Below are 27,058 nucleotides of genomic sequence, written 5' to 3'. Positions count from 1 at the left end.
AAGAGGAGGAGCCACAGCCGTCCCGCCCCGCAGGCAAAGCCGAGGCAGGGCGCAGGGCAGCAGCTTTATTGAGGTGCAGAGGAGGGGCTCAGGCAGCAGGCAGGGGACAGGCTGGGGGGGTGCCGGGAACCCCAGCCCCCATTTCCACCGTCAGTTCTTCAGCTCCCCGAGCCGCAGCTGGGCAAAGTCCGTGGCCACCCGGAGAGCCTCCTGCAGGCAGCCTACGTTCTTGCCCGTGGCCTGCGCCGAGACGTCCTTCCCCCCGCCCTTGCCGTCCATCAGGGCAGACACCTCCTGCACCCACTGGCTGGCCTTCAGGCCCTTGTTGGCGGCCTCCTGGGGACGAAGAGAAACAGCAACAGTAAGAGGGAGCTCGACCTCAACCTTGCTAGCAGCGAGAGAAGAGGTTGCACCAGCAGGACAAAGCTCTTCCAGGTGGATCTTCTGGAGGAGAGAAAGGCCAGCCATCACAGAATCACAGAACTGTCAGGGGTGGAAGGGACCTCAAGGCTCAGCCAGCTCCAACCCCCCTGCCATGGGCAGGGACACCTCACACCACAGCAGGTTGCTCACAGCCACCTCCAGCCTGGCTGCAAAAACCTCCAGGCAGGAGGCTTCCACCACCTCCCTGGGCAACCTCTGCCAGTCTCTCACCACCCTCCTGGGCAAGAATTTCTTCCTCACATCCAATCTCAATCTCCCCACTTCTACTTTTGCTCCATTCCCCCCACTCCTATCACTCCCTGACACCCTCCAAAGTCCCTCCCCAGCTTTCTTGGAGCCCCCTTCAGATCCTGCAAGGCCACCAGAAGGTCTCCTGGGAGCCTTCTCCTCTCCAGCCTGCACAACCCCAACTCTCTCAGGCTGTCCTCAGAGCAGAGCAGCTCCAGCCCTCTGCTCCTCCTCCTGGCCCTTCTCTGGACACCTTCCAGCCCCTCCAGAGCCTTCCTGGAACAGAGGCTCCAGACCTGGACCCAGAGCTCCAGGTGTGGTCTGAGCAGAGTGGAGCAGAGGGGCAGAATCCCCTCCCTGGCCCTGCTGGCCACACTTCTCCTGCTGCAGCCCAGGCTCTCCTTGGCTCTCTGGGCTGCAAGCGCTCACAACGAAGTTCTTACAACTCTCTGCTCTTTCACTTGTCCCTTTGTGACCAGGGGGGTCAGGAGGGGGGCAGGGAGAAGCTCTTAGCTCCCCTGGATTTTGGCTGATTGTAAATCCCTGTAACTGTTGTGAACGTTGCACACTTTGTACATATTCACTGCATCTCCTTGGGGAGTGTGCATTTGCTTCCAGGTACAGCTTCACTTGCTTCCAACTGAGCTGCTCTAGCAAATTTAATGTTGGGGAGAATTTCAACCCCCCACAGCTCCCCAGGCCCCCCTTGGCTCTCCTGGCCACGAGGGCACTTTGCTGTCCCATGCAGAACTTGCTGCCCACCAGTACTCCAAGGCCTTTCTCCGTTCAGCTGCTTTCCAGCAGGGCAGCCTCTGGTGCCTGCTGTGATTCCTCCCCAGCGGCAGGACCCTGCCTTTGTCCTCACTGAGCCTCATGAGGTTTGTCTGCAGCCAGCTCTCAGCTTCTCCAGCGCTGGCAGCACAGCCTGGGGGGTGTCAGCCACCCTCCCGGTTGGTATCAGGACCCCAGGCACCAGGGCAGTGCCTCTGCAGGTCTGGCTGTGTGCTGGCAGATGGTGACTGCCCAGAGGCTGAGGGAGAGGGCACAGAACTGGTGTTACCTGGGGCACCTGGCACAGGGCTGGTGTTACCTGGGGCACCTGGCACAGAGCTGGCGTTACCTGGGGTACCTGGCACAGGGCTGGCGTTACCTGGGGCACCTGGCACAGAACTGGCGTTACCTGGGGCACCTGGCACAGGGCTGGCGTTACCTGGGGCACCTGGCACAGAGCTGGCGTTACCTGGGACACCTGGCACAGAACTGGCGTTACCTGGGGTACCTGGCACTGAGCTGGCATTACCTGGGGCACCTGGCACTGAGCTGGCGTTACCTGGGGCACCTGGCACAGGGCTGGCATTACCTGGGGCACCTGGCACTGAGCTGGCGTTACCTGGGGCACCTGGCACAGGGCTGGCGTTACGTGGGGTACCTGGCACTGAGCTGGCCTTACCTGGGGCACCTGGCAGTGAGCTGGCGTTACCTGGGGTACCTGGCACTGAGCTGGCTTTACCTGGGGCACCTGGCACTGAGCTGGCGTTACCTGGGGCACCTGGCACAGGCAGGTGATCCTGCCAGCCTCAGGGTCCACGGCGAAGAGCATGGCAGCCGTCTGGGGGGAGCAGGTCTTGAAGAGCTTCAGGGACTCGTTCAGGGCCTGTGGGAGCAGAGCAGCCTCAGAGCACCCAGCCCTGCCCAGCACCCCCAGAGCCAGCAGGGTTCCCACTGGCACTGCCCCTGCCAGCAGCTCCCAGCACCCCTGCCCCACCCAGCACCCCGGAGCTCAGGATCACTGAAGGGTTCGGGTTGGAAGAGACCTTTCAGAGCCCAAGCCTTACCCCAGCGCTGCCAGGGCAGGGCACCACCAACCCACGGCCCTCAGCACCACAGCTCCAGGCCTTTGAAAGCCCTCCAGGGATGGGGACTCCACCACCTCCCTGGGCAAGCCTTTTGGGGGAATAAATTGTTCCTGCTTTCCAGCTCATCCCTGTTGGTCCTTGTGCTGTCCCTGGGCACCACCCCTAGGAGCCTGGCACCTTCATCCTGGCACCCACCCCCCAGCTATTTACAGACATTGATCAGATCCCTCTCAGCCTTCTCCTCTCCAGACTAAACACCCCCCAGGGCTCTCAGCCTTTCTCCACAGCAGAGATGTTCCAGGCCCTTCAGCATCCTCATAGCCTCCCCTGGACTCTCTCCAGCAGGTCTCTGTCTCTCCAGAAGTGGACACAGCATCCCAGCTGTGGTCTCAGCAGGGCAGAGCAGAGGGGCAGCAGAACCTCCCCAGCCCTGCTGGCCACATTCTCATGGCTGCACTCCAGGATGCCCTTGGCCATCTTGGCCCCAAAGGGCACTTTGCTGTCCCATACAGAACTTGCTGCCCACCAGCACTCCAAGGCCTTTCTGCATGGAGCTGCTTTCCAGCAGGACAACCCCTGGGTTGTGCTGGTTCCTGGGGTTGCTCCTCCCCAGGTGCAGGACTCTGCTCTTGTCCTTGCTGGGCCTCATGACATTCCCTCTGCCCAGCTCTCAGCCTGGCCTGATCTTGTTGGGTGCCAGCTCAGCCTGGCAGGGTGTCAGCCACCCCTCCCAGTCCTGTTGGCACACCAGTGCCCAGGGGCTGGGGAGCAGCTCTCTGGCCCAACCCTGTCCACACACAGAGCCCAGGACACTGCTCCCAAAGCATCACAACCTCCATGGCCTGCCAGAGCTGCTCCTCCCAGTTCCTTGACCTGCTGTGACTGCTGCTGGATGGATCCCAACTGGCACACAAGGTGAATCCTACTGAGCTTCCTGCCCACCACCACTTCTGGAAGCTCAGCCAATGGTCCAGACCCCACCCAGCCCTGCAAACCCCTGTGTTAGTCCAGGAGTAGGACACAGAGGGTCCAGTGTTCCTCTCCCTCTTCACTGCCCACTGCTCAGGTGGCAAGAGAGGCAGCTTGATAACCCAGCATAGCCTCCTGAGGGGAGCAGAGGGCACCCAACTGCTCCTCAGGCACGGGGAAGGTTGTGGAGGACCTTCCCATACCTTTGCTGAGGCTCCATTTTCCATTTCCATGATGACCAGTGGCTGGTTTGGGTGACTCTCAATGACCTGCTTGGTCTTCTCCAGCACCTGAGGAATGGAGTGGTAAGATACTGGAGCACACACACAGTGTGTGTGGACACCAGAACCACCTGAGGAGGCTTTCCCTGCAGCTACAGAGGCCTCCAAGGTGCTCCAATACATCCCCAGCACAGCCTGGAGCAGCCTCATGCTGTGGAGACAGGAACACAGTGTGGTGGCAGGCAGGTGCCTGGCCTGCAGGGCAGCAATGCTGGCAAAATCCCATGGGATCCAGGAGGAAGGAGCTGCAGCCATGGGCAACACCAGGGCAGGGGCAGCCCAGCCTCCAGGGCACTGCCAAGGCTTCACCACAGGGCACAGGCATGGAGGAGTTATGCCCAGGCAGCAGGAGGGACACCCCCACAGCTCAGCTCCCCTCCACAGCAGACATGAGTGGGTGCCAAGGAGGAGCTCCCCTCCACAGCAGGCGCCAGTAGGGTGCCAAGGAGGAGCTCCCCTCCATAGCAGGCACCAGTGGGGTGCCAAGGAGGAGCCCCTAGGCCCTGCCCCCTTGCTCACTCGTTTCTGGATGTCAGCCTTGCTGGCTCGGTCCAGGTCGTCCATCACCTTCTTCAGGCCTCTCACAGCCTCCCTCAGCTCATCCTTCTGCCACTGAGGGATGACAGCAGTGGCCAGGCACTGCAACACACCATGGGGTGGAGAGGGTGAAGGGTTCCACTGCAGGAGATGCTGCCCCACAGCCATGAGCCTCGACCAGCAGTGCACAGCAAACTCCTGCCCCAGTGGCAGCACCCACAGGCAGCTGAGCTTGGGCCCCATCCCTACCACCCAGGGCTGCCAGTCAAGGTCCCACTCCCTGCTGCCCTCCTTACCTCGCTGAGCTCAGTGATCTCCTTCTGCACATCCTTGTTGGGAGCTGTCTGCAGCTTCACCTTGGCCTCCAGGGCTACCAGCAGCTTCCTGAGGCTGTCCACCTTCCGCAGGGCCTGGCAGGACACAACCCCAGCTAAGGTGGGCAGGGACTGGGCTCTGGGCCACCATCAGGAATAAAAAACTGCAGCCTCAGGATGGAGTTCAGGGACTCCTTGGGAAGCAGCCCAGCCAGAACAGACGAGGCCTCAGGACTCCCTCTCTGCCAGAAGAAGATCCTCCAAAGAGAGGAGACCACAGCAAGGCCTTTATTCTGCTCTAGGAAAGCAGCAGCCCAGGGTCAAGGTCCCTGTCACCCTGCAGCAGAGGGCTGGACTCAGCCTTACCCACTCTCTCCTGCCAGCCTTACAGCTGTGGAGAGCTCTGGCCCTGCAAAGCAACCTGAGCTGAGCCCACAGCTACCTCGGGCACCCCCCCAGACCCTTCTAACAACAGCCTGAGCCCTCCCCTCCCAGCCCTCTCCTCCCTCCCCTCCCAGCCCTCTCCTTCCTCCCTCCCAGCCCTCCCCTCCCAGCCCTCCCTTCCCTCCCCTCCCAGCCACCCCTCCCTCCCCTCCCAGCCCTCTCCTCCCTCCCCTCCCAGCCCTCTCCTCCCTCCCCTCCCAGCCCTCTCCTCCCAGCCCTCCCCTCCCCTCCTAGCCCTCCCCTCCCCTCCCAGCCCTCTCCTCCCTCCCCTCCCAGCTCTCTCCTCCAGCTGGAGCAGAGCCAGGGGCTTCCAGCACAGCTTTTGCCTTCCTGAGTCCCTCAGACACTCCTCCCTGGTGCCACCAAGCATGCCAACAGGCCAGACTGGAAGAGAAGGGAGGCTGGCAGGGGGCCCCCGGGCTGGTGTGCAGGGAGGACCTCTCCTGCTTCCTTTACCTTCCGAGCCTCGGCCCCGGTGACAGCGACCACCCTGCGGACCCCCTTGGCTATGGCCTCCTCTGAGACAATGACGAAGGAACCAACGTGGTTGGAGTTCTGCAGGTGCCTGGGCAACAGGCACAGGGGCACTCAGAGCCTCCTCAGCATCAAACAACAAAATCCACCCTTCCAGGGAGCTGCAGCAAGCACCAGGAGGGGCAGGAAGAGCCAGAGGCACACAGGGGAGTGAGGGAGTGGGGCAAGAGCTGGGTGTGGGCAGGGACAGCAGAGTGGCAAGGGCTGGGTGTGGGGAGGGACAGCAGTGGGCAAGGATGGCAAGGGCTGAGCATGGGCAGGCACAGCAGAGTGGCAAGGGCTGGGTGCAGGCAGGGACAGCAGTGATGAAGGGTGGCAAGGGCTGGGTGCGGGCAGGGACAGCAGAGAGGCAAGGGCTGAGTGTGGGCAGGGACAACCTGCAGAGCCTCCTGACCCAGGACTGGCAACCTGACAGCAGCTCATCCCCAGCACCCCAGCTGTGCCCTGGCCATGCCCACAGCACCCCCTGGCACTCACGTGCCGCTGCAGAACTCGACGGAGGTGGTGGCGCCAGCGGGGCCGGAGGGGTCAGCCAGCAGCTCCTCCACTGGCACCCCGATGGACACCACTCGCACTGGGTCGGGGTAGGTCTCATCAAACACTGCCCTCAGCCCCTGGATGGCCTTGGCTGCTGCCAGGGGGCACTCCCTGGCATACACAGGCTACAAGGAGAGCAAGGAGGGTAAGAGCCTGGGCTGAGGGCCTGCAGCTCTGGGCAGCCCTGACTGCTCCCCTAGACCCACAGAGGGAAGCTCTGTGCCTAGCCTGAGCTGGGGTCTGCTGAGCTGCAGGGGTCCCAAAGCCATTCAGATGTTCCCCATCCCCAGAATTCCTGACACCACTTCTCACACTCCTGCTCTTGGGTCACAGCAACCCCAGGAGTGCTCCAGGCTGGGGGTAGAGTGGCTGGAAAGTGTCCAGCAGAGAAAGACCTGGGGGTGCTGGTTGGCAGTAGCTGAGAATGGGCCTAGGGAGTGCCCAAGCGGGCAAGAAGGGCATCAGTGGCCTGGCCTGGAGCAGCAATGGTGTGGGCAGCAGGAGTAGGGCAGATGGTGCCTCTGGAATGGGCACTGGGGAGGACACAGCTTGAGTGCTGGGGTCAGGTTTGGGCTCCTCACTCCCAGAAGGACACTGAGGAGCTGGAGCAGGTCCAGAGAAGGGCAACAAAGGTGGGGAAGGGTCTGGATGATGGGTAGAGGGCACTGACTGGAACCCAGGAGGTTCACCTGAGCAGGAGGAGAAAGTTGTTTGGTGTGAGGGTGCTGGAGGCCTGGAGCAGGCTGCCCAGAGAGGCTGTGGAGTGTCCTTGTGTGGAGAGCTTCCAATCCCCCTGGGCATTGTGCTGCTGGGCAAGCTGCTGTGGGTGCCCTGCTGGAGCAGGGCGGGGTTGGAGTGGATGATCCCCAGGGGTCCCTCCCAAGCCCACCCTGCTGGGACTCTGTGACTACACTCAGGCTCCATCTCCCCACCTGTACCAGGCTGGCAGCTGTGCCCACCTTGGCCTCCTGGATCATTTGGTTGGCAATGCTCTCCACCTCCTTCAGCTGCTGGGTGGTCAGGGCAGCCTTGGCAGTGAAGTCGAAGCGCAGGCGGTCAGGAGCCACCAGGGAGCCTCTCTGCTCTGCCTCCCCCAGCACTGTGCGCAGGGCGAAGTTCAGCACGTGGGTGGCTGTGTGGTTGCTCATCACCGGCCTGCGCCTGGCCTGCGCAGGGGAAGCCACAGCAGATGGAGTCCTGGCACCGCACAGCCAACACCTCCCCCAGCAGCAGGGCTGGAGGTGAACTCAAGGCTCCAGCAGAAACCCAAACGAGCTCAGCAGGCAGCAAAATCCCTGCCTGCAACAGCCCTGTAAGGGTCTGAGAACAACCACTAACTGCCATGGCTGGAGCTAAACCTTGGCCCTCAGGACCACAGCTCTGCCTCCCAATCCTGACCCCAGCCCTGTAAGGGCCTTAGCCCAACCACTCTCTAACTCTGCCAGGCTGGAGCTAAACCATGGTCCTCAGCATCACAGCTCTGCCCCCAGGCATGCTCAGCAAGACCCAGCTGGCCTGGCTGGGAGCTCTCTGGGCCTTATCTGCCTGGTGCTGAGCAGGAGAAGCCATGAACCAGCCAGGCTGGAAGGGCCACGATGGTGCAGGGAGAACAGAGCCCAAACTGCCAGCCCTGAGAGTGGCAAGCAGGGGAAGGAAGGCCAGGGCGAGGAGGGGAGGGGGTGGCAGCCCTGGCCTGGCTCACCTCGTCGATGGACAGCTGCACCTCGTCTCCTACTCTCAGGCTGCCGTAGAGGGTCCCTGTGTGCAGCACATATCCTCCCCGCACCTGCACGTTCTTCACCGTGAACTCTGTCCTCTGTGCAGAGAGAGACCCCCAGTGAGCAGGGACAGGGCTGGGCTGCAGAGCTCCCACCTGGGGGCCAGGCTGGTGCGTGGCAGGAGGGAGCTGAGCCTGCCCCCAGGCACAGCACCCAGAGTGGCCAGGCAGAGAATGGAGCTGGAGCACAGTTACGGGGCACAGCAGAGCTTGGAGAGCTCCCCAGCACAGCACCATCCTGCTCCACAGCACCCTCCTGCTCCACAGCAAGCCCAGCACCACCACCACCATGTTCTGGTGGCAGCACAGAGCTCTCAGCGGGGCCCAGGCTGGTGTGTGGCAGGGGGGAGCTGAGTGTGCCCCCAGGCACAGCACCCAGAGTGGCCAAGCAGAGAAGTAAATGGAGCCGGAGCATGGCTGTGGGGCACAGCAGAGCTTGGAGAGCTCCCCACCTCAGCTTCCCACCTCAGCACCATCCTGCTCCACAGCAACCCCAGCAGCACCACCACATTCTGCTGACAGCACAGAGCTCAGTTCCCCAAGAAGCAAGGGGAACAAACCCTGGGGACATGTGGGCCATGCTGCACCCCCAAAAATTAAACCTCTGCAATGCCTGAGAGCTGCCAGGGACAGGAAGCTGCTGGAGCTTGCCTAGACCTGGGGCTGTTCAGTCTGCGGAGAAGGCTAAGAGGGATCTGATCAATATCTACCAACAGCTGAGGGTCAGGAAGGGACAGGGACAGCCTCTGCTCACTGTGCCCTGGCATAGCACAAGAGGCAATGGATGGAAACTGCAGCACAGGAGGTTCCACCTCAGCAGGAGGAGGAACTTCTGCACTGGGAGGGGGACAGAGCCCTGGAGCAGGCTGCCCAGAGAGGTTGTGGAGTCTCCTGCTCTGGAGCCTTTCCAGCCCTGTCTGGATGTGCTCCTGTGTGACCTGTGCTGGATTCTATGCTCCTGCTCTGGCAGGGGCTTGGACTGGAAGCTCTCCAGAGGTCCCTTCCAGCCCCTGACATCCTAGGATCCTTCTCCTCGACCCCAAGTGCAGCAGAAGCCTCTCAGGCTGACTCACATCCTCCTGGCAGTCCTCCTCCTTGACCATGTAGCCCTGGTCGTAGACCTGGCCGCCCTGCTCGGCATAGAAGCAGGTCCTGTCCAGCACCACGCCGCACTCCTGCCCGCTCAGCACCTCCTCCACGAACCGCTTCTCCCTGCGCAGTGCCCGCACCCTGCCCACCGGGCAGCCGAAGCCTGGCACCGAACACAGTCAGGCTCAGCCAGGGGAAGCCCTGCGGGCACCACCTGGCACCAGAGCTGCACAGCTCCGGCAGGGGCTGATGCCAGCTGCCTCCTTTGCAGAGACTGATGCCAGTTGCCACCTCTGCAGGGGCTCAGGGCAGCTGCCACCTCTGCAGGGGTTCAGGGCAGCTGCCACCTCTGCAGGGGCTCAGGGCAGCTGCCACCTCTGCAGGGGCTCAGGGCAGCTGCCACCTCTGCAGGGGCTCAGGGCAGCTGCCACCTCTGCAGGGGCTCAGGGCAGTCAAAGCTAAGGCAGCAGTCAGCTAAGGAAGAGGGATTTTCATCCCCTGCTCTCCACAGCAGGGATGGCCATTTCCTTCCACAGCCACACAGCACACACATGGCTGCAGGCCTGGAGACTCCTGAAGCTCCACTAAATCAAAGACTCAGCAGGAGGAGCAGGCGGAAGTGAGCCAAGGGCCCTCTAGCAGAGCAGGCAGAACCTGCAGTCTCCTTTGGTCCTGGCAAAGGAGCAGCAGAGGAAAACAAAGATGGCAGTGTGGAGACACAAATCCACAGGGAGCAGGAGCCCCCTCACAACAAGGTACCTGGACCCATGCAAAGTTTGGGTTCTCTCCCCCTCCTCCACTTGTATCCCACTCCCCTCTCCACAGCCCAGGAAAGGGGAGCCCAGGGGTGATCTGAGGGAGGTCCATGCCAGGGGAGGTTTGGCAGCAGGGGAGGCTGCTGAGGAGTGTCTCCTACCGTAGGTGCCGCTGGAGTCCGAGGTGTAGCTGTACTTCAGGGAGTCATCTGTCACCTCCAGCCCCTGTGCCCTCAGCTCCTCGATGGCATAGATGTCCAGCATGAGGAGGTCCTCTCCTCCAGCACCCTTGCTCTGGGATTTGAGCTGCCAACAACAAGCACCAGGGTGAGACAACCCACCTCAGCCTAGCCCGGGGTGCCAGCCTAGCTATGCCCCTCACCCACATCCCTGAGGGCTCCTGGGCTTAGAGCTCTGTCCTGGGAGGCTGGGCCAGAGCTGGAGTGCCCTCACCTGCCCTGCCTTCAGAGTAGCTGTCCCTGTGCCACCAGCACACAGACAGAGCAGGTGGAGCCCAGCAAGGGCAGGTTAGGTACCCAGCCAGCTGCTCACTGCCATTACTTGCTGCTGCTGCAGCCAGCATGCTAGGAGAGACACCCTCCTGCCTGGACACTGCTCCTTGGACAGGGAAGTCCCAAACTTCCATGTCTGGACCAAGACAACAGGGAGATGCTCCCTGCACTCTGCTAACTCTGAGCTTGAGTGGCAGTAGGCAAAGCCAGCCCTAGATGCCCCACAGCTGCAGTGCCATGCCCTGCTCTTTCCCACGCTGGGGGGTGAGCAGGAGCAGTGATGGGGGAGCTTTAGCCTAGATCCTGACTGCAAAGCCTGAAAGGGAAATGAATTACCACTGGATGTAAAAGGAAAATAATGCTCAGGTCTATAGAATTCATTGGCTTGCTAATGGGATGTAGAGCACATGCAGAAACAGTTCTTGCTCTCTTCTTCTTCTGTTGCTTCTGCTTGCAACTTCTCCCTCTCTCCTGTGGCCTTGCCAGGGGATCCCTGTTCTGACTCCTGTGTGAGGTAATGGGAAGGAGGGAGGGAGTGGGGGAAGAGGTGAATGGGTCCCCTGGAGCCACCCAGGGGGGGTCTGCAGTTTCTGTGATGTTTATAAATGGTAAATATATGTGTATTGTACAGCTCTTGTATATCCTGTACATATTCACTGCATTTCAAGTTTCTGGGTTGTAGTTTGCTTGTAAATAGAGCTTCAGCTCAGAGAGTCATAGAATTGTTAGGGTTGGAAGGGACCCCAAGGCTTCCAACCCCCTGCCATGGGCAGGGACACCTCACACCACAGCAGGTTGCTCACAGCCACATCCAGCCTGGCTGCAAAAACCTCCAGGCAGGAGGCTTCCACCACCTCCCTGGGCAACCTCTGCCAGGCTCTCACCACTCTCCTGGCCAAGAATTTCTTCCTCACACCCAATCTCAATCTCCCCACTTCTACTTTTGCTCCACCCCCCCCCACTCCTATCCCTCCCTCACACCCTCCAAAGTCCCTCCCCAGCTTTCTTGGAGCCCCCTTCAGATCCTGCAAGGCCACCAGAAGGTCTCCTGGGAGCCTTCTCCTCTCCAGCCTGCACAGCCCCAACTCTCTCAGTCTGTCCTCACAGGAGAGCAGCTCCAGCCCTCTGCCCATGCTCCTGTCACCCACCTGTGCCTGCCTGCGCTCCTCCTCGAAGCCCTCCATGTCCAGCACCAGTCCCTTCTCCTCGGCGATCAGCGCCGTCAGGTCGGCAGGGAAGCCGTAGGTGTCGTACAGCAGCCAGGCAGTGTCCCCTGCAGGACAAGGGCACAGCTCTCACCACCCCTCTTCCACCACCACCTGCCCTTGCCCCCTGGCTCTGCACCATGCCAGGTTACACCCATCCCTGATGTCCTGAAGGGTCACACCCCCACACATGGCCTGCCCCAGACAACGGCTCAGCAGCTGCCAATGTGCTAACCTAGATGGGGTGCAGATGGCCAAGGCAAACACCTAGCAGGTGTGACTGGCACTGTAAGCACCCCTGAGTGTGCACACCTGGACACCTCCTGGGGTCCAGATAAACATGGACCAGGTGTGATTAGCTTTGAGACACAGCTGGGAACTGTGTGTGTGCCCCTGGCCATGTTTGGCTGTGCCCCATCCCCTGGGTCCAGTTGGCAGGGTCCTGTGTTATCAAAGGGCATTCACTGTCTTGGGACAGGATTTAAACCAGCCAAGAGGACAGGCAGCTTGCCTTGTGCTCAGCCAGGCAGCAACCAGAGCCAAATGCTGCCGGAGGAGCAGCTGAAGGGTCTGCACCAGCAGAACAACTATATCTGGGCCTTTTTCTTACCACAAAGAGACACGAGCCAAGTGCTGCCAGAGCAGCAGCTGAGGATCTGCTTACCACAGAGACAAGAGCCAAATGCTGCCAGAGCAGCAGCTGAGGATCTGCTTACCAGAGAGACAAGAGCCAAATGCTGCCAGAGCAGCAGCTGAGGATCTGCTTACCACAGAGACAAGAGCCAAATGCTGCCAGAGCAGCAGCTGAAGAACCTGCCCTAGCAGACCAACAACTTCACCCAGGCCTTGCACCTGGACCAAGGCAGAAAGGGGAAAAGCTCCAAGGGAATTGAGTCCCAGAAGACTGTGCACAACAAGAGAGAGGCCCTTAGCCCTCTCTGAGCCAAGTACTGCTCCAATTATAGTCACAGCATCTGGGAAGATACCAGAGGAGCAGGTCCTGAGTCCCCATCCCATCTGCCACAGAATCCCATGGGTGGGAAACCACAGCTCAGAGCAGCTGTGTGTCCAGTTGGAATTGCTGTGTTGGAAAGGTTAGATCTGTGCTGAAATCATTTAACTGTCTTTAAATTACAGTGCAACACTCACACCTGAATAACTGAACCTGTGAATACTTCTTCTGTAAATAAGTTTGGGTGGTGTTTGAAGATATTCATTATGAAATAGGTAAAATAGACATTTTTATTACACCTGGAGGGGGCTGAGAAGAACCCAGCCCCCAGGTGGACAAAAAGAAACCTGATCCAGGTGGGCAGAGAGATTTGGCTTCCCCCCTCCCAGGGGCAGGGGTGCCCTGGGTCAAAGGTCTGTTCCAGTCCCCCCTCCTGGCCAGCACATCCTGGGGGCCATGTTCTTAGGTCACTCTCTTCCTCCTGCCTTGCCTGAGCCACAGAAGGTCTCTGCTGCTCTTGCTTCCTGAGCTGCCACGTGGCAAGGCCTCCATGCTGCATCTGCACTTCTGAAGACCTGAATCCATCTGTAGCAAGGGAATCCCAGGCCAGCTGGGCCTGGCTTTCTGTATTTTCTATTTACCCTTTTCCTTATACCTTTGTAACCTACCCTGTCACTCAAATGCTATATATATGTATTTTGTTAAAAATAACTTTTTTTCACTTCCAAACCCATTTCAGACCACTTCTTTCATGATTTTTTTACCTCTCTCCTGCCTAATTTGCTTTTACACTACCAGGAAAAAGGGAGAGGAAAACCTAAAATCTGTTCCTTTTCGGCTTTTGGACTCTGGGAAAAGCTTGAACTACAACAACAGTGAACAGCTGTGAGGGACATCAACATCTCCAAAGCTCCTCTGCAGCAGCACAGAGCTCACACCACCACGTTGGGCCAGAGGAGAGGTGGGTGACCCAGCTCTGACTTTGGGCCCCAACTCTACCCCTCCAGTCCTTCCCACTACGTCTGAGCTCCCAGTGCAGCTGAGCCCTGACCTGCTCCCAAATGAATGGCAGCACCCAGACAGAGGTCCCAGCCTCACCAGGGATGGTTTTACTGTCCCCCAGGCTCTGGATCTTCCTGTCCAGGATGCGACGTCCTCTGATGAGTGTTTTCAGGAACTGATCTTCTTCTTCATTGATAATGTCTTTCACCAGCTCTGGGTCCTTCTTCAGCTCAGGAAAGGCATCTCCCTGCAGGCCCAAGATTAGTCCTTCAGCAGGCAGCCTTCCAGCCCCAGGAGCAGGCAGAGTGGACAGGGCAGGGACTCACCAATGACTCCACCACCACATCAACCAGAGTGGCAAAGAAGCCCTTGGGGGCATTGAGCTTCTCGTGGGAGTAGCGCACAGCGCGCCGCAGGATGCGCCTCAGCACGTACCTGTGGGACAGCAGAGCCACAGGCATCACAGCCCTGGCCTCTTCTCAGGCCCCCCACCAGCAGCAGCCCCCACCAGCACCCAGGACCACAAGCAGGGACTTCTCCCTCCATCTTTTCTCTGCAGTAGCAAGCCAGAGGTGAGGGGCCAGGCTCCAGCCCCATCACCTTGCCTGGCTGTGTGCTTGAGGGCACAGAGTGGACCCTCAGCCAGTTTGCTGATGGTACCAAGCTGGGATCAGTGGTTGAAAGCCCCTCAGGCTGTGTTGCCACTCACTGACACCTGGCCAGGGGAGACCTGGGGCAGAGGGAACCTCATAAAGTTCAAGCAGGGCAAGTGTAGGGTCCTGCCCCTGGGGAGGAACAACCTCCTGCAGCAGGATGAAGGGGCAGAGGGGACCCTCAGGCAGCTGGCCAGGGGAGACCTGGGGCAGAGGGGAACCTCATGAAGTCCAAGTGGGGCAAGGGGAGGGTCCTGCCCCTGCAGCAGGACAGTTGAGGACAGCTGCTGGGAGACAACTCCCTGGGGAAGGACCTCCCACCCCCAACCCACGCCATGGCTCCGTCAGCGGCGCTGTCCCCGCAGCCTGCGCTACCCCTGGCGGCCTGGCGGGGGCGCTGCAGCCTCACCCTCTGCCGGTGCTGTCGGGGCGGCCGCCGTCGGCCAGCGCCAGCGTCAGGGTCCGTGCGTGGTCGGCCAGCACCCGGTAGGCCATGTCGATGCCATCGGTGTCCTGTGCCCCCACACGGCCCTGGTACGGCCTGGCGCCGGTGCCCTGCCACACACAGAGAGTCACAGAGCTGGCAGGGCTGGAAGGGAGCTCAAGGCTCAGCCAGCTCCAACCCCCTGCCATGGGCAGGGACACCTCACACCACAGCAGGTTGCTCACAGCCACCTCCAGCCTGGCTGCAAAAACCTCCAGGCAGGAGGCTTCCACCACCTCCCTGGGCAACCTCTGCCAGGCTCTCACCACTCTCCTGGCCAAGAATTTCTTCCTCACATCCAATCTCAATCTCCCCACTTCTACTTTTGCTCCACCCCCCCGACTCCTATCACTCCCTCACACCCTCCAAAGTCCCTCCCCAGCTTTCTTGGAGCCCCCTTCAGATCCTGCAAGGCCACCAGAAGGTCTCCTGGGAGCCTTCTCCTCTCCAGCCTGCACAACCCCAACTCTCTCAGGCTGTCCTCAGAGCAGAGCAGGCTGTCCTTACTCCCAGAAGGACATTGAGGGGCTGGCGCTGGGCCACAAAGCTGGGGAAGGGTCTGGATGATGGGCAGAGGGCACAAACAGGCACCCAAGAGGTTCCATCTGAGCAGGAGGAGAAAATTCTTTGGTGTGAGGGTGCTGGAGGCCTGGAGCAGAGGCCCAGAGAGATTATGGAGTCTCCTGCTCTGGAGGCTTTCAAGACCCTTCTGAATGTGTTCCCAGAGGCTCCTCACTCCCAGAAGGACATTGAGCAGCTGGAGGTAAGCCAGAGAAGGGCAACAAAGCTGGGGAGGAGCAACTGGGGGAGTTGAGCCTGGAGAAGAGGAGGCTAAGGGAGACCTCATTGCTCTCTACAGCTCCCTGAGAGGAGGCTGCAGCGAGCTGGGGGTTGGGCTCTGCTCCCCAGTTTCAGGGGATAGAAGGAGAGGACATGGCCTGAAATTGTGCCAGGGGAGGCTTAGGTTGGAGATGTGGTTCAAGAGTGGTCAGGGATTGGCAGAGGCTGCTCAGGGAGGTGATGGAGTCCCCATGGCTGGAGGGGTTGCAGAACTGTGGCCATGGCACTTGGGGCCATGATTTGGTGGCCATGGTGGGGTTGGGTTGGTGTTGGATGATCTCAGAGAGCTTCTCCAACCCAAACCAGTCTGTGACTGTGTGAGCTGGGAGCAGGTTGGCTTCATGTCCAGCACTGACATTAGGGGCAGGTTGGGGTTAGGGTTGTGGATAGAGTTTAGGGTCAGGGATAAAGGCAGAGTTCAGAGTTAGGGTTAGTTAGGGTCAGCATTAGGGTTAGGCTTGGAGTTAGGTAGGGTTAGAACTGGGTTTAGGGTTGGAGGATAGGGCTAAGGTTTCATGTCAGGGTTAGGGTTAAGGTTCATGTTAGGACCAGTACCCAGGGTTTGAGTCCATACAGACAGGAGGGTTTGGATGAAGACTGAGGTCCAGAGCAGGGCTGGGGTTGGGCTCAAGGGGGAGGGGGCTGAAGGCTTCCAGAGCTGGATTTCTGCTGGTGGGTGGGATGCTTCCTGCCCCTCGCAGCTCAGAGGAAGGGGGGTTGCTGTTGGACTGGATGATCCTAGAGGGCTTTTCCAACCCAAAACATTCTGTGATGCCACTGCCTGCTCCTAGGCCAAGCTGGATGAGGCCTTGAGCAAGCTGGGCTGGTGGGAGGTGTTCCTGCCCATGACACAAGGGTTGGCACTTGATGACCTTCAAGGTCCCTTCCAACCCAACCCAGTCTATGGTTCTATGACTACAGAGCCCTGGGCCCAGGCATCTGCTCACTTCATACCTTTTGGATGGCTTCAAAGTAAGGCAGGAAGAGGTCAGTGTCATAGTTGGACATCTTGTTCTGCAGGACAGACACCAACCTCTCCAGGCCCATCCCAGTATCGATGCTTTTCTTAGGGAGAGGCTTCAGTGTGCCATCAGCTTCCCTGCAAGAGCAGCAAGGAAGAAAGACGAGGGCTGGAAGGTGGAGGTTCTGCAGTGCCACCTCTCCTCCTCAGCTTCAGAAGTACCCCTACGCATGCCCAGGGGCACTTCCAACATTCCCAGCAAGGCCAAAGTGGAGCAGCCTGAGGAGGGAAGCAGGCCTGGCTCACCTGTTGAACTGGATGAACACCAGGTTCCAGATCTCCAGCACGTTGGGGTCATCCTGGTTGACCAGGTGGGAAGCATCCCTGTCCCCAATCCTGTCATAGTGGATCTCACTGCAAGGGCCACAGGGGCCTGTGTCTCCCATTTCCCAGAAGTTATCCTTCATGCTGCCAGGGAGGATCCTGGCCTCAGCCAGCCTGCAAGGAGAGGAACAGACTCTGAGAAGAGTGACCAAAAAGCAAGGTAAGGACATCCCCCAAACCAGAGCAGCATCTGCCAAAGGTTCTGCCAGCAGAGAGCAGCTCAGCTGTGAGGCTCAACTGTGCCTGTGCAGCTCCTTCCCTGCTGGGAACCCATCTGGGGCAGGGAGCTCTTCTCTCAGGAGCTCAAACCATCTCACTCTCACCATTTTCACTCCTGGATGCCCAATATAACAGAGTCCCAGCAGGGTGGGGTTGGAAGGGACCCCTGGGGATCCCCCAGCCCAAGCCCCCTGCTCCAGCAGGGCACCCACAGCAGCTTGCCCAGCAGCACAATGCCCAGGGGGGGTTGGAAGCTCTCCACACAAGGACACTCCACAACCTCTCTGGGCAGCCTGCTCCAGGCCTCCAGCACCCTCACATCAAACAACTTTCTCCTCCTGCTCAGATGGAACCTCCTGGCTGCCAGTTTGTGCCCTCTGCCCCTTGGCCTGTCCCTGGGCACCACTCAGCAGAGCCTGGCCCCAGCCTCTTGCCCCCCACAGCTCCTTCAGCTCTTGCTGAGCATTGCTCAGCTCCCCTCTGGGGCTGCTCTTCTGCAGGCTCTCAGCCCCAGGGCTCTCAGCCTTTGCTCCTCACAGAGCTGCTCCAGGCCCCTCAGCAGCTTTGCAGCCTCCCCTGGGCTCTCTCCAGCACTTCCCTGTCCCTCCTGAACTGGGGAGCCCAGAACTGGACCCAAGACTCCAGATGTGGTCTCACTGGGGCAGAGCAGAGGGGCAGGAGAACCTTCCTGCCCTGCTGACCACACTCTGCTGAATGCAGCTCAGGACTCCCCTGGCCTTGCCCTCAGGGACACATTTCTGGTTCATGGGGAACTTGCTGTCCCCCAGCACTCCCAGCTGCTTCTCCATGGAGCTGCTTGCCAGCAGGTTCCCCCTCAGCTGTCCTGCTGCAGGAGGTTGCTTTCCTTGAAGAGCATCACCTTAGCTGCTGGCAGAGGCAGCAGCCTGGGCTGGGCAGACCCAGCATGACTCTCCTCATGTTCATCTTACACAGGAGATGGACACAAACGCATGTCCTGGGCTGCAGCCAGGAGTGTGGGCAGCAGGGCAGCAGAGGGGATTCTGCCCCTGGGCTCTGCTCTGCTCAGACCTCACCTCCAGTCCTGCCTCCAGCTCTGCTGTCCCCAGCAGAAGGAGGACACAGAGCTGTGGAGTGAGGCCAGAGGAGGCCACAAAGATGCTCCAAGGGCTGGAGCAGCTCTGCTGGGAGGCCAGGCTGAGGGAGCTGGGGGTGTGCAGCCTGCAGAGGAGAAGGCTCCAGGGGGACCTCAGAGCTGCCTGCCAGGACCTGAAGGGATCCTGCAGGAAGGCTGCAGAGGAACTTTTGCTGAGGGGGTCTAGAGCCAGGCCAAGGGGGAATGGTTTGGAGATGAGGCACAGCAGGGTTAGAGTGGAGCTGAGGAAGAAGTTGTTCAGTGTGAGGGAGGTAAGACTCTGGCACAGGCTGCCCAGGGAGGCTGTGGCTGCCTCCTGCCTGGGGGTGTTCCAGGCCAGGCTGAATGAGGCCTGGAGCAGCTGAGCCTGGCTGAGAGCTGCCCCTGCCCATGGCAGGAGGTTGCAGTGGATGAGGAAGAATTTCTTCCCCATGAGAGTGGTGAGAGCCTGGAATGGGTTGTCCAGGGAGGTGGTTGAGGCTCCATCCCTGGAGGTGTTTGAGGCCAGGCTGGATGAGGCTCTGGCCAGCCCCATCTAGCGTGAGGTGTCCCTGCCCATGGCAGGGGGGGTGGAACTGGATGATCCTTGTGGTCCCTTCCAACCCTGACTGATTCTATGAACTCTGAGGTCTCTTCCATCCTGAGCCATTCTGTGATCCTGTGACAAGCTCCCAAGTCTCTTCCATCTAACACCAGTTCCTCCCTCTGGCTTTGCAGCTCCCCCACCCTGCAGACACCCTCTGTGCCCCACATCTGCTCTGCCATACTTCACACACCACCCCCCTATGGTTAGTGCCCCCCAAGGTGCCCCTTGCTCAGCTAGAGGCCTTACCCCAAGTCCAGCCAGATCTGCTTGCACTCCAGGTCTGGCTGCAGGCCTGCAGCCTCATTGCCACCAAAGTAGGTGACGTAGAGCCTGGCAGCAGGGATGCCAAACTCCTTGGTCAGAAGCTCCAAGGCCAGCTTACAAGCAAGCTCCTGCAGAAGGAAAGGTGAGGTCAGCAAGGGAGAGCTTCTCTCCAGCAAGCAGAGTGGGGATCAGAGAATGAACAGCCAAAGACCTCCAGGCTTTGGAACTAAGGAAGAGGCCAAGTAGGACAGGGAGTGAAGAGGGCACAAGAAGCATCTCATGGGGCTCTGCAGGTACAGCCAGGTGAACCCTGCCGTGGCCATAACTCCCACAAAAGCCACTGAATTCTGCTGCTCTTCTGTATTCTTAACATCCTCCTTCTGACTTTGATCATCTATCAAGGAGCTTGGGAGTGATCTGGATTTGTTGGAGTGAGTCTTGGATCTGCTGGGGAGGGTCCAGAGCAGGCCACAAAGATGAAGGAGGCTACAGAAGAGTTGGGGAGGGACTTTTGCCAAGGGCTGGGAGTGACAGGATGAAGGACAATGATTTGGAACTGGAGCAGGGCAGATTTGGGTTGGACATCAGCAGGAAGTTCTGCACAGTGAGGGTGGGGAGACACTGGCACAGGTTGCCCTGGACGTCTGTGGCTGGCTCCTCCCTGGAGGGTTCCAGGCCAGGCTGGATGAGGCCCTGAGCAAGCTGGTGGGAGGTGTCCCTGCCCATGGCAGGGGGTTGGCACTGGCTGAGCTTTGAGGCCCCTCCAACCCAAGCCATTGGTTCTGTGGGTTTCAGTCTGACCACTCCTGCTGAAGGTCCCCCACAGTGCCACAGCACAGCACCACAGCACAGCACCACTCCCCACAGCTTCAGGGCAGCCACAACCTCTGCCTGAAGGCTCCAAACCAGGCAGAGTTCATGCATCCAGCCTTGTGAACCCAAGCCAGTTCCTCTCAAGAGCACTCTGCAGGCTCAGGGCAGCCTCCAAGCTCCAAAGGGAGCACCTCGGGAACCCACTCAGTGCCCAGAGGTTCTCCTTCCTCCCTGCCAGCTGTGCTGCTGAGCTCAGAGGTGTGTACCTGGGTGCAGGGGGTGCGGAGCTGCACCTAAGGCTGCTTTACCTTGAAGTAGTCCCCGAAGGACCAGGAGCCCAGCATCTCAAAGAAGGTGTGGTGGTAGACATCCTTCCCCACGTCGTCCAGGTCGTTGTGCTTGCCCCCTGCCCGGATGCACTTCTGGCTGTTGGTGGCCCTGCAGAGCCTGGCCAGGGGGTGCGAGGGGTCGATGGTGTTGAGGAAGATAGGCTTGAACTGCAGGGGAGAGCAGAGGCCACTCAGGGGCTGCAGGGAGGCCCACACGGAATGGGAGGGGTTGGGAGGGACCTCTGGGGATCACCCAGCCCAACCCCCCTGCCAGAGCAGCATCACCCAGGGCAGGGCACACAGAACACATCCAGGGGGGGTTGGAAGCTCTCCAGAGCAGGAGACTCCACAACCTCTCTGGGCAGCCTGCTCCAGGCCTCCAGCAGCCTCACAGGGACAAAGTTTTCCCTCCTGTTCCCATGGCACCTCCTCTGCTCCAGCTTGCCCCCAGTGCCCCCTGTGCTGTCCTTGGCCATCCCTGAGCAGAGCCTGGCTCCAGCCCTGCCATGAGGGCAGCCCTCAGGCTGCTCTGCTCCCAGCTCCAAGCCCCAGCTCCCTCAGCCTAGCCTCACAGGAGATGTTCCACTGCCTGCAGCAGCTCTGGGGCTCTGGGCTGGACTCTCTCAAGCAGTTCCTTCTTGACCTGAGGGGCCCAGACCTGGACACAATATTCCAGATGTGGCCTCAGCAGGGCAGAGGGGCAGGAGAACCTCTCTGGATCTACTCACCACAACCCTTCTAATGCACCCCAGGATGCCCTTGGCCTTCTTGGCCACAAGGGCACCTTGCTGGCTCATGGGCATCCTTCTGGCCACCAGGACCCCCAGAGCTGCTCTCCAGCCTGCACTGGCACAAGCTAGAGCAGAACAGGACATGGTGTCTAGCTCATGGTGCCACTGCCAAAGGGCCTCAGAGCAGGCAGGCTCCCAGCTGCCAGAACCCAAATTGTCAGTGGCTGCTCTGTCCTGCCCTCCAGCAAAGCCGTGTCAGCAACCATGCTTTAAAGATGCCATCAGTCAGCCCTGCCAGGACAAGCTGTGGTCCAAAGGGGCATGGGAGGGAGGCTGACAGTGTCCCCATGGCTGCACAGCCAGCCCCGCAGGCACAGGAACCTCTTGCAGCACACCAACCACCTCTTGGTGAGCAGAAGGCAGATGAAGTTTGCCACAAGTGCTCTGCAGAGCTTCACAGCTTGCAGCTGCAACCAGTAACATAGGTAGGACAGGAGGAAATGGCCTCAAGTTGCAGCAGGGTAGGTTTAGCTTGGACAGGAGAAGAAACTTCTTCCCTGAAAGGGTTCTCCGAGCCTGGCCCAGACTGCCCAGGGAGGAGATTGAATGCCCATCCCTGGAGGTGTTTCAGAGAGGCAGAGATGTGGTGCTGAAGGCCATGGGTTAGCCCCAGCCCTGGTAGGGTTAGAGAATGGTTGGACTGGAGTTGCTGAAAGAGCTTCTCCAACTCAACTCTATGATTCTACAAGGAGCACAGCAGCAGAGGACTCCTACCTGGTTCATGCCAGCATTGGCAAAGAGCAGTGTGGGGTCGTCCAGGGGGATGGTGGAGGAGGAGTGCACATAGCTGTGCTGGTTGGCCTGGAAGAAGTCAATGAAGCGCTGCCGGATCTGGGCAGCTGTCAGCGGAGCTTCCATCCTGGAGCTGCAAACCACAGCTGCACACAGCAAGTCCCTGGGGCAGTCTGAAGGAACAACCACAAGTGAGGCTCTTGGGTGCTGTCAGCTTGAGCAAGGACATCAGCAGTCATGGAGCAGGCTGCACAGGGAGGTTGTGGAGTCTTCTTTGGAGACTTTCAAGACCCATCTGGATGTGTTCCTGTGTGACCTGTGCTGGATTCTATGGTCCTGCTCTGGCAGGGGGGTTGGACTGGAAGATCTCCAGAGGTCCTTTCCAAATCCCTAATATCCTGTGAATGGGTTAGGTTGGAAGGGACCTCAAAGCTCATCCAGTGCCAGCCCCCTGCCCTGGGCAGGGACACCTCCCACCAGCACAGCTTGCTCAGGGCCTCATCCAGCCTGGCCTGGAACACCTCCAGGGAGGAGGCAGCCACAGCCTCCCTGGGCAACCTGTGCCAGTCTCTCCCCATCCTCACTGACAACAATTTCTTCCTCATCTCCAGTCTCAGTCTCCCCTCTCCCAGCTCCAAGCCATTGTCCCTCATTCTGGCACTCCCAGCCTTTGGCCAAAGTCCCTTCCCAGGTCTCCTGGAGCCACTTCAGTTCCTGGAAGGCTGCTCTGAGGTCTCCCTGGAGCCTTCTCTTCTGCAGGCTGCACAGCCCCAATTCTCCCAGCCTGGCCCCACAGGGGAGGTTCTGCAGCCCTCTGAGCATCTTCATGGCCTCCTCTAGAGGCTCACTGCCTCCATCTCCTAAAAGGGTCTCCACACATTGTTCTGTGGCTCCTCATCAGTCTGCCCCAACCCCAAACTTCTTCTCCCCCAACCCTGCTGATTTCCAGAGCTCTCTGAATACCCCTGGCTTTGAAACACCAGGTAAAAGATTTTTGTTTGCTTTGCTGGGGACACGGGGGGCTGCCAAGTCCTAAAATCATTCAAGGTCATTAAATGACCACAGATCACAGAATGGTCGACTTTGGAAAGGTCCTCCCAGCACCACCTCGTCCTGCTCGGAGCAGAGATGCCTGGAAGGCTCCAGTGAGAGGAGACCAGAGCCAGGTGACAGTTCGGAGCTGTGCATCCTTCCTACCGGGGACAAGCCGTGCCCTGCCCGTGCAACGCAATGCGGCTCCCGGTAAAAAGCTCCCAGCAGCCTGCTCCCAGACCATCACTCCCCATCCCAGCCAGGCCAGCCGGAGCAGGGAAAGGAGGGAAGGACATCAAGGGGGAAGGAGCCACGGGAGTAAAGACGTGAGGGGGAAAAAAGGTATGAAGGGGAAAGGAAGGACCTGGGGAAGGACGGAACGGAGAAGGGCAGGAAAGAGTCCAGAAGGGAGGGAAGGACGGACCCGAGGAAGGAAAGAGTCCAGAAGAGAGGAAAAGAAGGACCTCAGGAGGGTGTGAATGACCCAGCGCAGCGGCGTCTCCCGGACAGGCCAGGGCCAGGCCGTCTCCGTTCGCCCGGGGAACACGCACCCAGCCGATTTGCGGAAGCAACCCCCGAAAACCAGCAGTCGGCAGTGACTCCCCCGGCTGCACCCTACCTGTGGGCCGCCGCTGCCCCTCGCTGCTCGCCGCCGGCCGCGCCGCTCCGCCTGCCCCTCCCTCTCCGGCGCGCCGCCGTGCGCCGGCTGCCGATTGGCTGTCGGGGCTGCCGCTCTGGGCGAGCCCCGCTCCCGCCCCGGATCCTAGCACGGGGTTCGGCCACCCCCGGCTGATGCAATGACATAGGCCAGGCGGCCACGTGACACGGGCGGGCTGAGACCCGGCTGGGAGCCGCCATTTTAGGAGTGCCAGCACGGAGCGGCCAGGCCCGTGGGGCCCTGCCAGAGAGTCACAGAATGGGGTGGGTTGGAAGGGACCTCATCCAGCTCCAGCCCCCTGCCATGAGCAGGGATACTTCCCACTCGCCCAGGGTGCTCAAGGCCTCATCCAGCCTGGCCTGGAACACCTCCAGGCAGGGGGCAGCCACAGCCTCCCTGGGCAACCTGTGCCAGTGTCTCCCCAGCCTCACTGTGCAGAACTCCCTCCTGAGCTCCAACCTAACTCTGCAGTTCCAAACCATCGCCCCTCGCCCTGCCCTCACAGCCCCTTCTGAACAGTCCCACCCCAGCCCCGTGTGAAGGTTCCAGGCAGTCAGAAGGCATCGATTTATCGACAGCTGGGTGCAGGAACAAACCGTGCACAAGGTCCAGGCTGGGTATGGCCTCGTAAAGCACACATCCGAACTCACTGCTCTGCCCAGGGATCATGACCACACTCCTCAACCCTTCATCATGACCATACTCATCAACCCGCTGCAGCTCGTGCTCCTTATGCAGATGTCTCTCCCACCTGCATGCTCCTGGCCTCTGCCAACTCTGGGGAAGGGTCTTCAAGGAGAATGGCCCTGACTGCCCCCCTCCCATGCTCTGATGCTCTTCATCACAGAATCACAGAACACATGCAGCTGGAAGAGGTTTTCAAGCTCATCCAGTCCAGCCCTCCACCCAGCACTGCAGGCTCAGCACCAAACCATATCCCTAAGCCCCAGCTCCACAGCTGCTGGAACACCCCCAGGGATGGAGACTGCAGCACTGCCCTGGGCAGCCTCTTCCAGTGCCTGGGAACCCTCTCTGTGAAGAAATATCATAGAATCATGGAGGGCCTTAGGCTGGAAGAGAGCTCAGAGACCATCTAATCCATCCCTCTGCCATGAGCAGGGACACCTCCCACCAGCCAGGGTTCCTCAAGGCCTCATCCAGCCTGGTCTGGAGCACCTCCAGACAGGGGCAGCCACAGCCTCTCTGGGCACCCTCACAGTGAAGAATTTCTTCCTAAGATCCAAGCTACAGCTATTCTCCTTCAGTTTCAATTGATTTTCTCTTGTCCTGTCTGTGGACACTTGTTGTAAACAGTTCCTCTGCAGCCTTCCTGCAGGATCCCTTCAGGTCCTGGCAGGCAGCTCTGAGGTCCCCCTGGAGCCTTCTCCTCTGCAGGCTGCACACCCCCAGCTCCCTCAGCCTGTGCTCCCAGCAGAGCTGCTCCAGCCCTTGCAGCATCTTCGTGGCCTCTTCTGGACTCACTCCAGCAGTTGTGTCCTTCCCCTGCTGGGGACACCAGAGCTGGAGGCAGTAAGCATCTCCTAGCATCCAGCCTGAACCTCCCCGGGTGCAGCTTGGAACCATCTCCTCTGGTCCTGTCCCTTGTCACCAGCTTCATGAACTGACCCTGAGATTCAGGCTGCTCAGAGAGCTGTGGACTCCTTAGTGAGAGCCTTCACTGTCCAGAAGAGCCTGCTTGCCCCCTGCCTCTGTGGTGGCTCTGGCTCTGAGCTGCCTCCCTCCCTCCTGGGGTCCATCCTTCCCTCTCTCCTTCCTGCCTGACGCTGCTCTGGGAGAGGAGAGCACACCTGGGGGCATCGTGGCTGTGTCCTGGGCTGGATGTCTCTGTGCCACCCTGCCAGCAGCAGGGCAGTTTCTCAGTGCCTTGGGTGTCTCTGTGCCAGTCTTGGGAAGCTGAAGCTGGGAAGCACCCTGTGAGCCCCCCCTGCAGCTGGCTGTGCCTGTCCCCTCTGCCCCTCATTATGGCACCCCAGGAGGCACAGTTATCTCCTCAGAGGGCCCCCAGATGTTCTCCTGACTTTTCTACCGTGCTCCTTGCTGTACAGGGCTGGTGGTAAGGATTCACAAGCCACCTGGGCACCACCAGGAAGGCAGCAGTTCAGAATGGCAGGCAGAAGGGTTCCTCTGCTGCTCCTCAGGGTTCAGGGCACTCCAAGCAGGGAGCCTGCAGCCTGCAGACCTTTGCTGGCTTGGTCTCGTCTGAGCATGAGAACAGAAACAGAGCTTGGGGGCAGAGAAGAACTCAAGCTTGGCACAGCAAGCTGATTAGATTGGCACCTCCACACCTCTGCAAGGGCACACAGCAGCATGCCCACACCTGTGAGTGTTCACAGGAGCACAGCCTGGAGGGCTGGAAGGGACCTCTGCAGCACAGCATGGTGGAAAGACCATGTGGACCATTTGGGCTGGTCAAGGACTGATCCAGACTGCACAGGGACAGAGTGGAGCTCTAGAGCAGCTGCAGTGAGCAGTCTGCTGTGTACTGCAGTGCCATCTCACTTGGACTGATGTCCATGATGCAGATCACAGCTCACAGGATGTTAGGGGCTGGAAGGGACCTCTGGAGAGCTTCCAGTCCAAGCCCCCTGCCAGAGCAGGACCATGGAATCCAGCACAGGTCACACAGGAACACATCCAGCCAGGGCTGGAAAGGCTCCAGAGAAGGAGACTCCACAGGCAGCCTGCTCCAGGGCTCTGTCCCCCTCCCAGTGCAGAAGTTCCTCCTCCTGCTGAGGTGGAACCTCCTGTGCTGCAGTTTCCATCCATTGCCTCTTGTGCTATGCCAGGGCACAGTGAGCAGAGGCTGTCCCTGTCCCTTCCTTCCTGCCCCCCAGCCCTCAGCTCTGGATAGACATTGAGCAGATCCCTCTCAGCCTTCTCCTCTGCAGACTCAGCACCCCCAGGGCTCTCAGCCTCTCCTCCCCAGGCAGTGCTGCAGTCCCTTCAGCAGCCTTGGAGGCCTCCCTTGGACTCTCTCCAGCAGATCCCTGTCCCTCTGCAGCTGGGGAGCCCAGAGCTGGATGCAATATTCCAGCTGTGGCCTCCCCAGGGCAGAGCAGAGCAGAGCAGAGGGGGAGGAGAACCTCCCTGGCCCTGCTGGCCACCCTCTGCTGAATGCCCCCCAGGACCCCCTTGGCCTTCTTGGCCCCCAGGGCACATTGCTGTGCCATGCAGAACTTGCTGCCCAGCAGCACTGCCAGCTCCTTCTCCTTGGGGCTGCTCTCCAGCAGATCCCCTCCCAACCTGTCCTGCTGCAGTTTCTTCTTCCTGCCCAGCTGCAGGACTCTGCTCTCCTCCTTGCTGAGCCTCCTTAGCTTCCTCTCTGCCCAGCTCTCCAGATGGAGACAGAGTTCCTGTTGTTCATGAAAAGAAGAATTGTTTCCTCTCATCTGAGGAGAAGAGGAACTGTTTCTGCTCCTGAGTGATGGCCTCTGCTGAACAATATCAGGATGGAGAAGGATTTGCTGCTTAGGCTTTGCTACCTCTCCACTAGAGGCTGTTTCTGGTTAGATGAATAGCTTTAAGCGGGAATTATGGGATGGAATGGAATAAAGGGGTGGAATGTTGTGGGTTTAAGAACTGGGATGTCTTAAACCATGAAGCTGAAAATCCTCCAAGTACCAGAGAGGTCCAAGGGTGGACTGCAAGGTGTAATCTTTTGTTTCATTCCCAGAATGCCTCCAGTTCCTCTCTGTGCATCTCCTTTCTGTGCATCTCCTCTCTGTGCATCTCCTCTCTCTG

General features: G+C 59.7%; 1 protein-coding gene across 1 annotated transcript; it reads right to left on the bottom strand.

The window, feature by feature from the left end:
• Positions 1 to 150: 150 nt before the first annotated feature.
• On the bottom strand, positions 151 to 21,732 carry AARS1 (alanyl-tRNA synthetase 1). The gene is made up of 20 exons (XM_054397173.1): positions 21,589 to 21,732; positions 20,063 to 20,251; positions 18,924 to 19,069; positions 16,681 to 16,872; positions 16,368 to 16,512; positions 14,499 to 14,644; positions 13,763 to 13,871; positions 13,533 to 13,683; positions 11,426 to 11,550; positions 9,927 to 10,071; positions 8,995 to 9,173; positions 7,847 to 7,960; positions 7,104 to 7,310; positions 6,085 to 6,269; positions 5,530 to 5,638; positions 4,612 to 4,725; positions 4,298 to 4,417; positions 3,701 to 3,787; positions 2,213 to 2,326; positions 151 to 336 (listed from the first exon to the last, which is right to left on the bottom strand). The coding sequence occupies exons 1-20, from the start codon at positions 21,730 to 21,732 to the stop codon at positions 151 to 153; spliced, it is 2,907 nt and encodes a 968-aa protein (XP_054253148.1).
• Between the last annotated feature and the right edge of the window lie 5,326 nt (positions 21,733 to 27,058).

The sequence above is a fragment of the Indicator indicator genome, chromosome 42, assembly GCF_027791375.1.
Source record: "Indicator indicator isolate 239-I01 chromosome 42, UM_Iind_1.1, whole genome shotgun sequence".
Taxonomy (NCBI): domain Eukaryota; kingdom Metazoa; phylum Chordata; class Aves; order Piciformes; family Indicatoridae; genus Indicator; species Indicator indicator.
Note: the sequence above shows the minus strand (reverse complement) of the source record. Positions and strands in the feature narration are given on the sequence as shown.

Coding starts and splice junctions, on each gene's coding strand:
- AARS1 (XM_054397173.1), bottom strand. CDS start 21,732: ATGGAAGCTCCGCTGACAGCTGCCCAGATCCGGCAGCGCTTCATTGAC. Junction 10,072..11,425: donor AGGAGCGCAGGCAGGCACAG/GTGGGTGACAGG, acceptor TGTTGTTGGCAG/CTCAAATCCCAGAGCAAGGG. Junction 3,788..4,297: donor AGGCTGACATCCAGAAACGA/GTGAGCAAGGGG, acceptor TCCATTCCTCAG/GTGCTGGAGAAGACCAAGCA.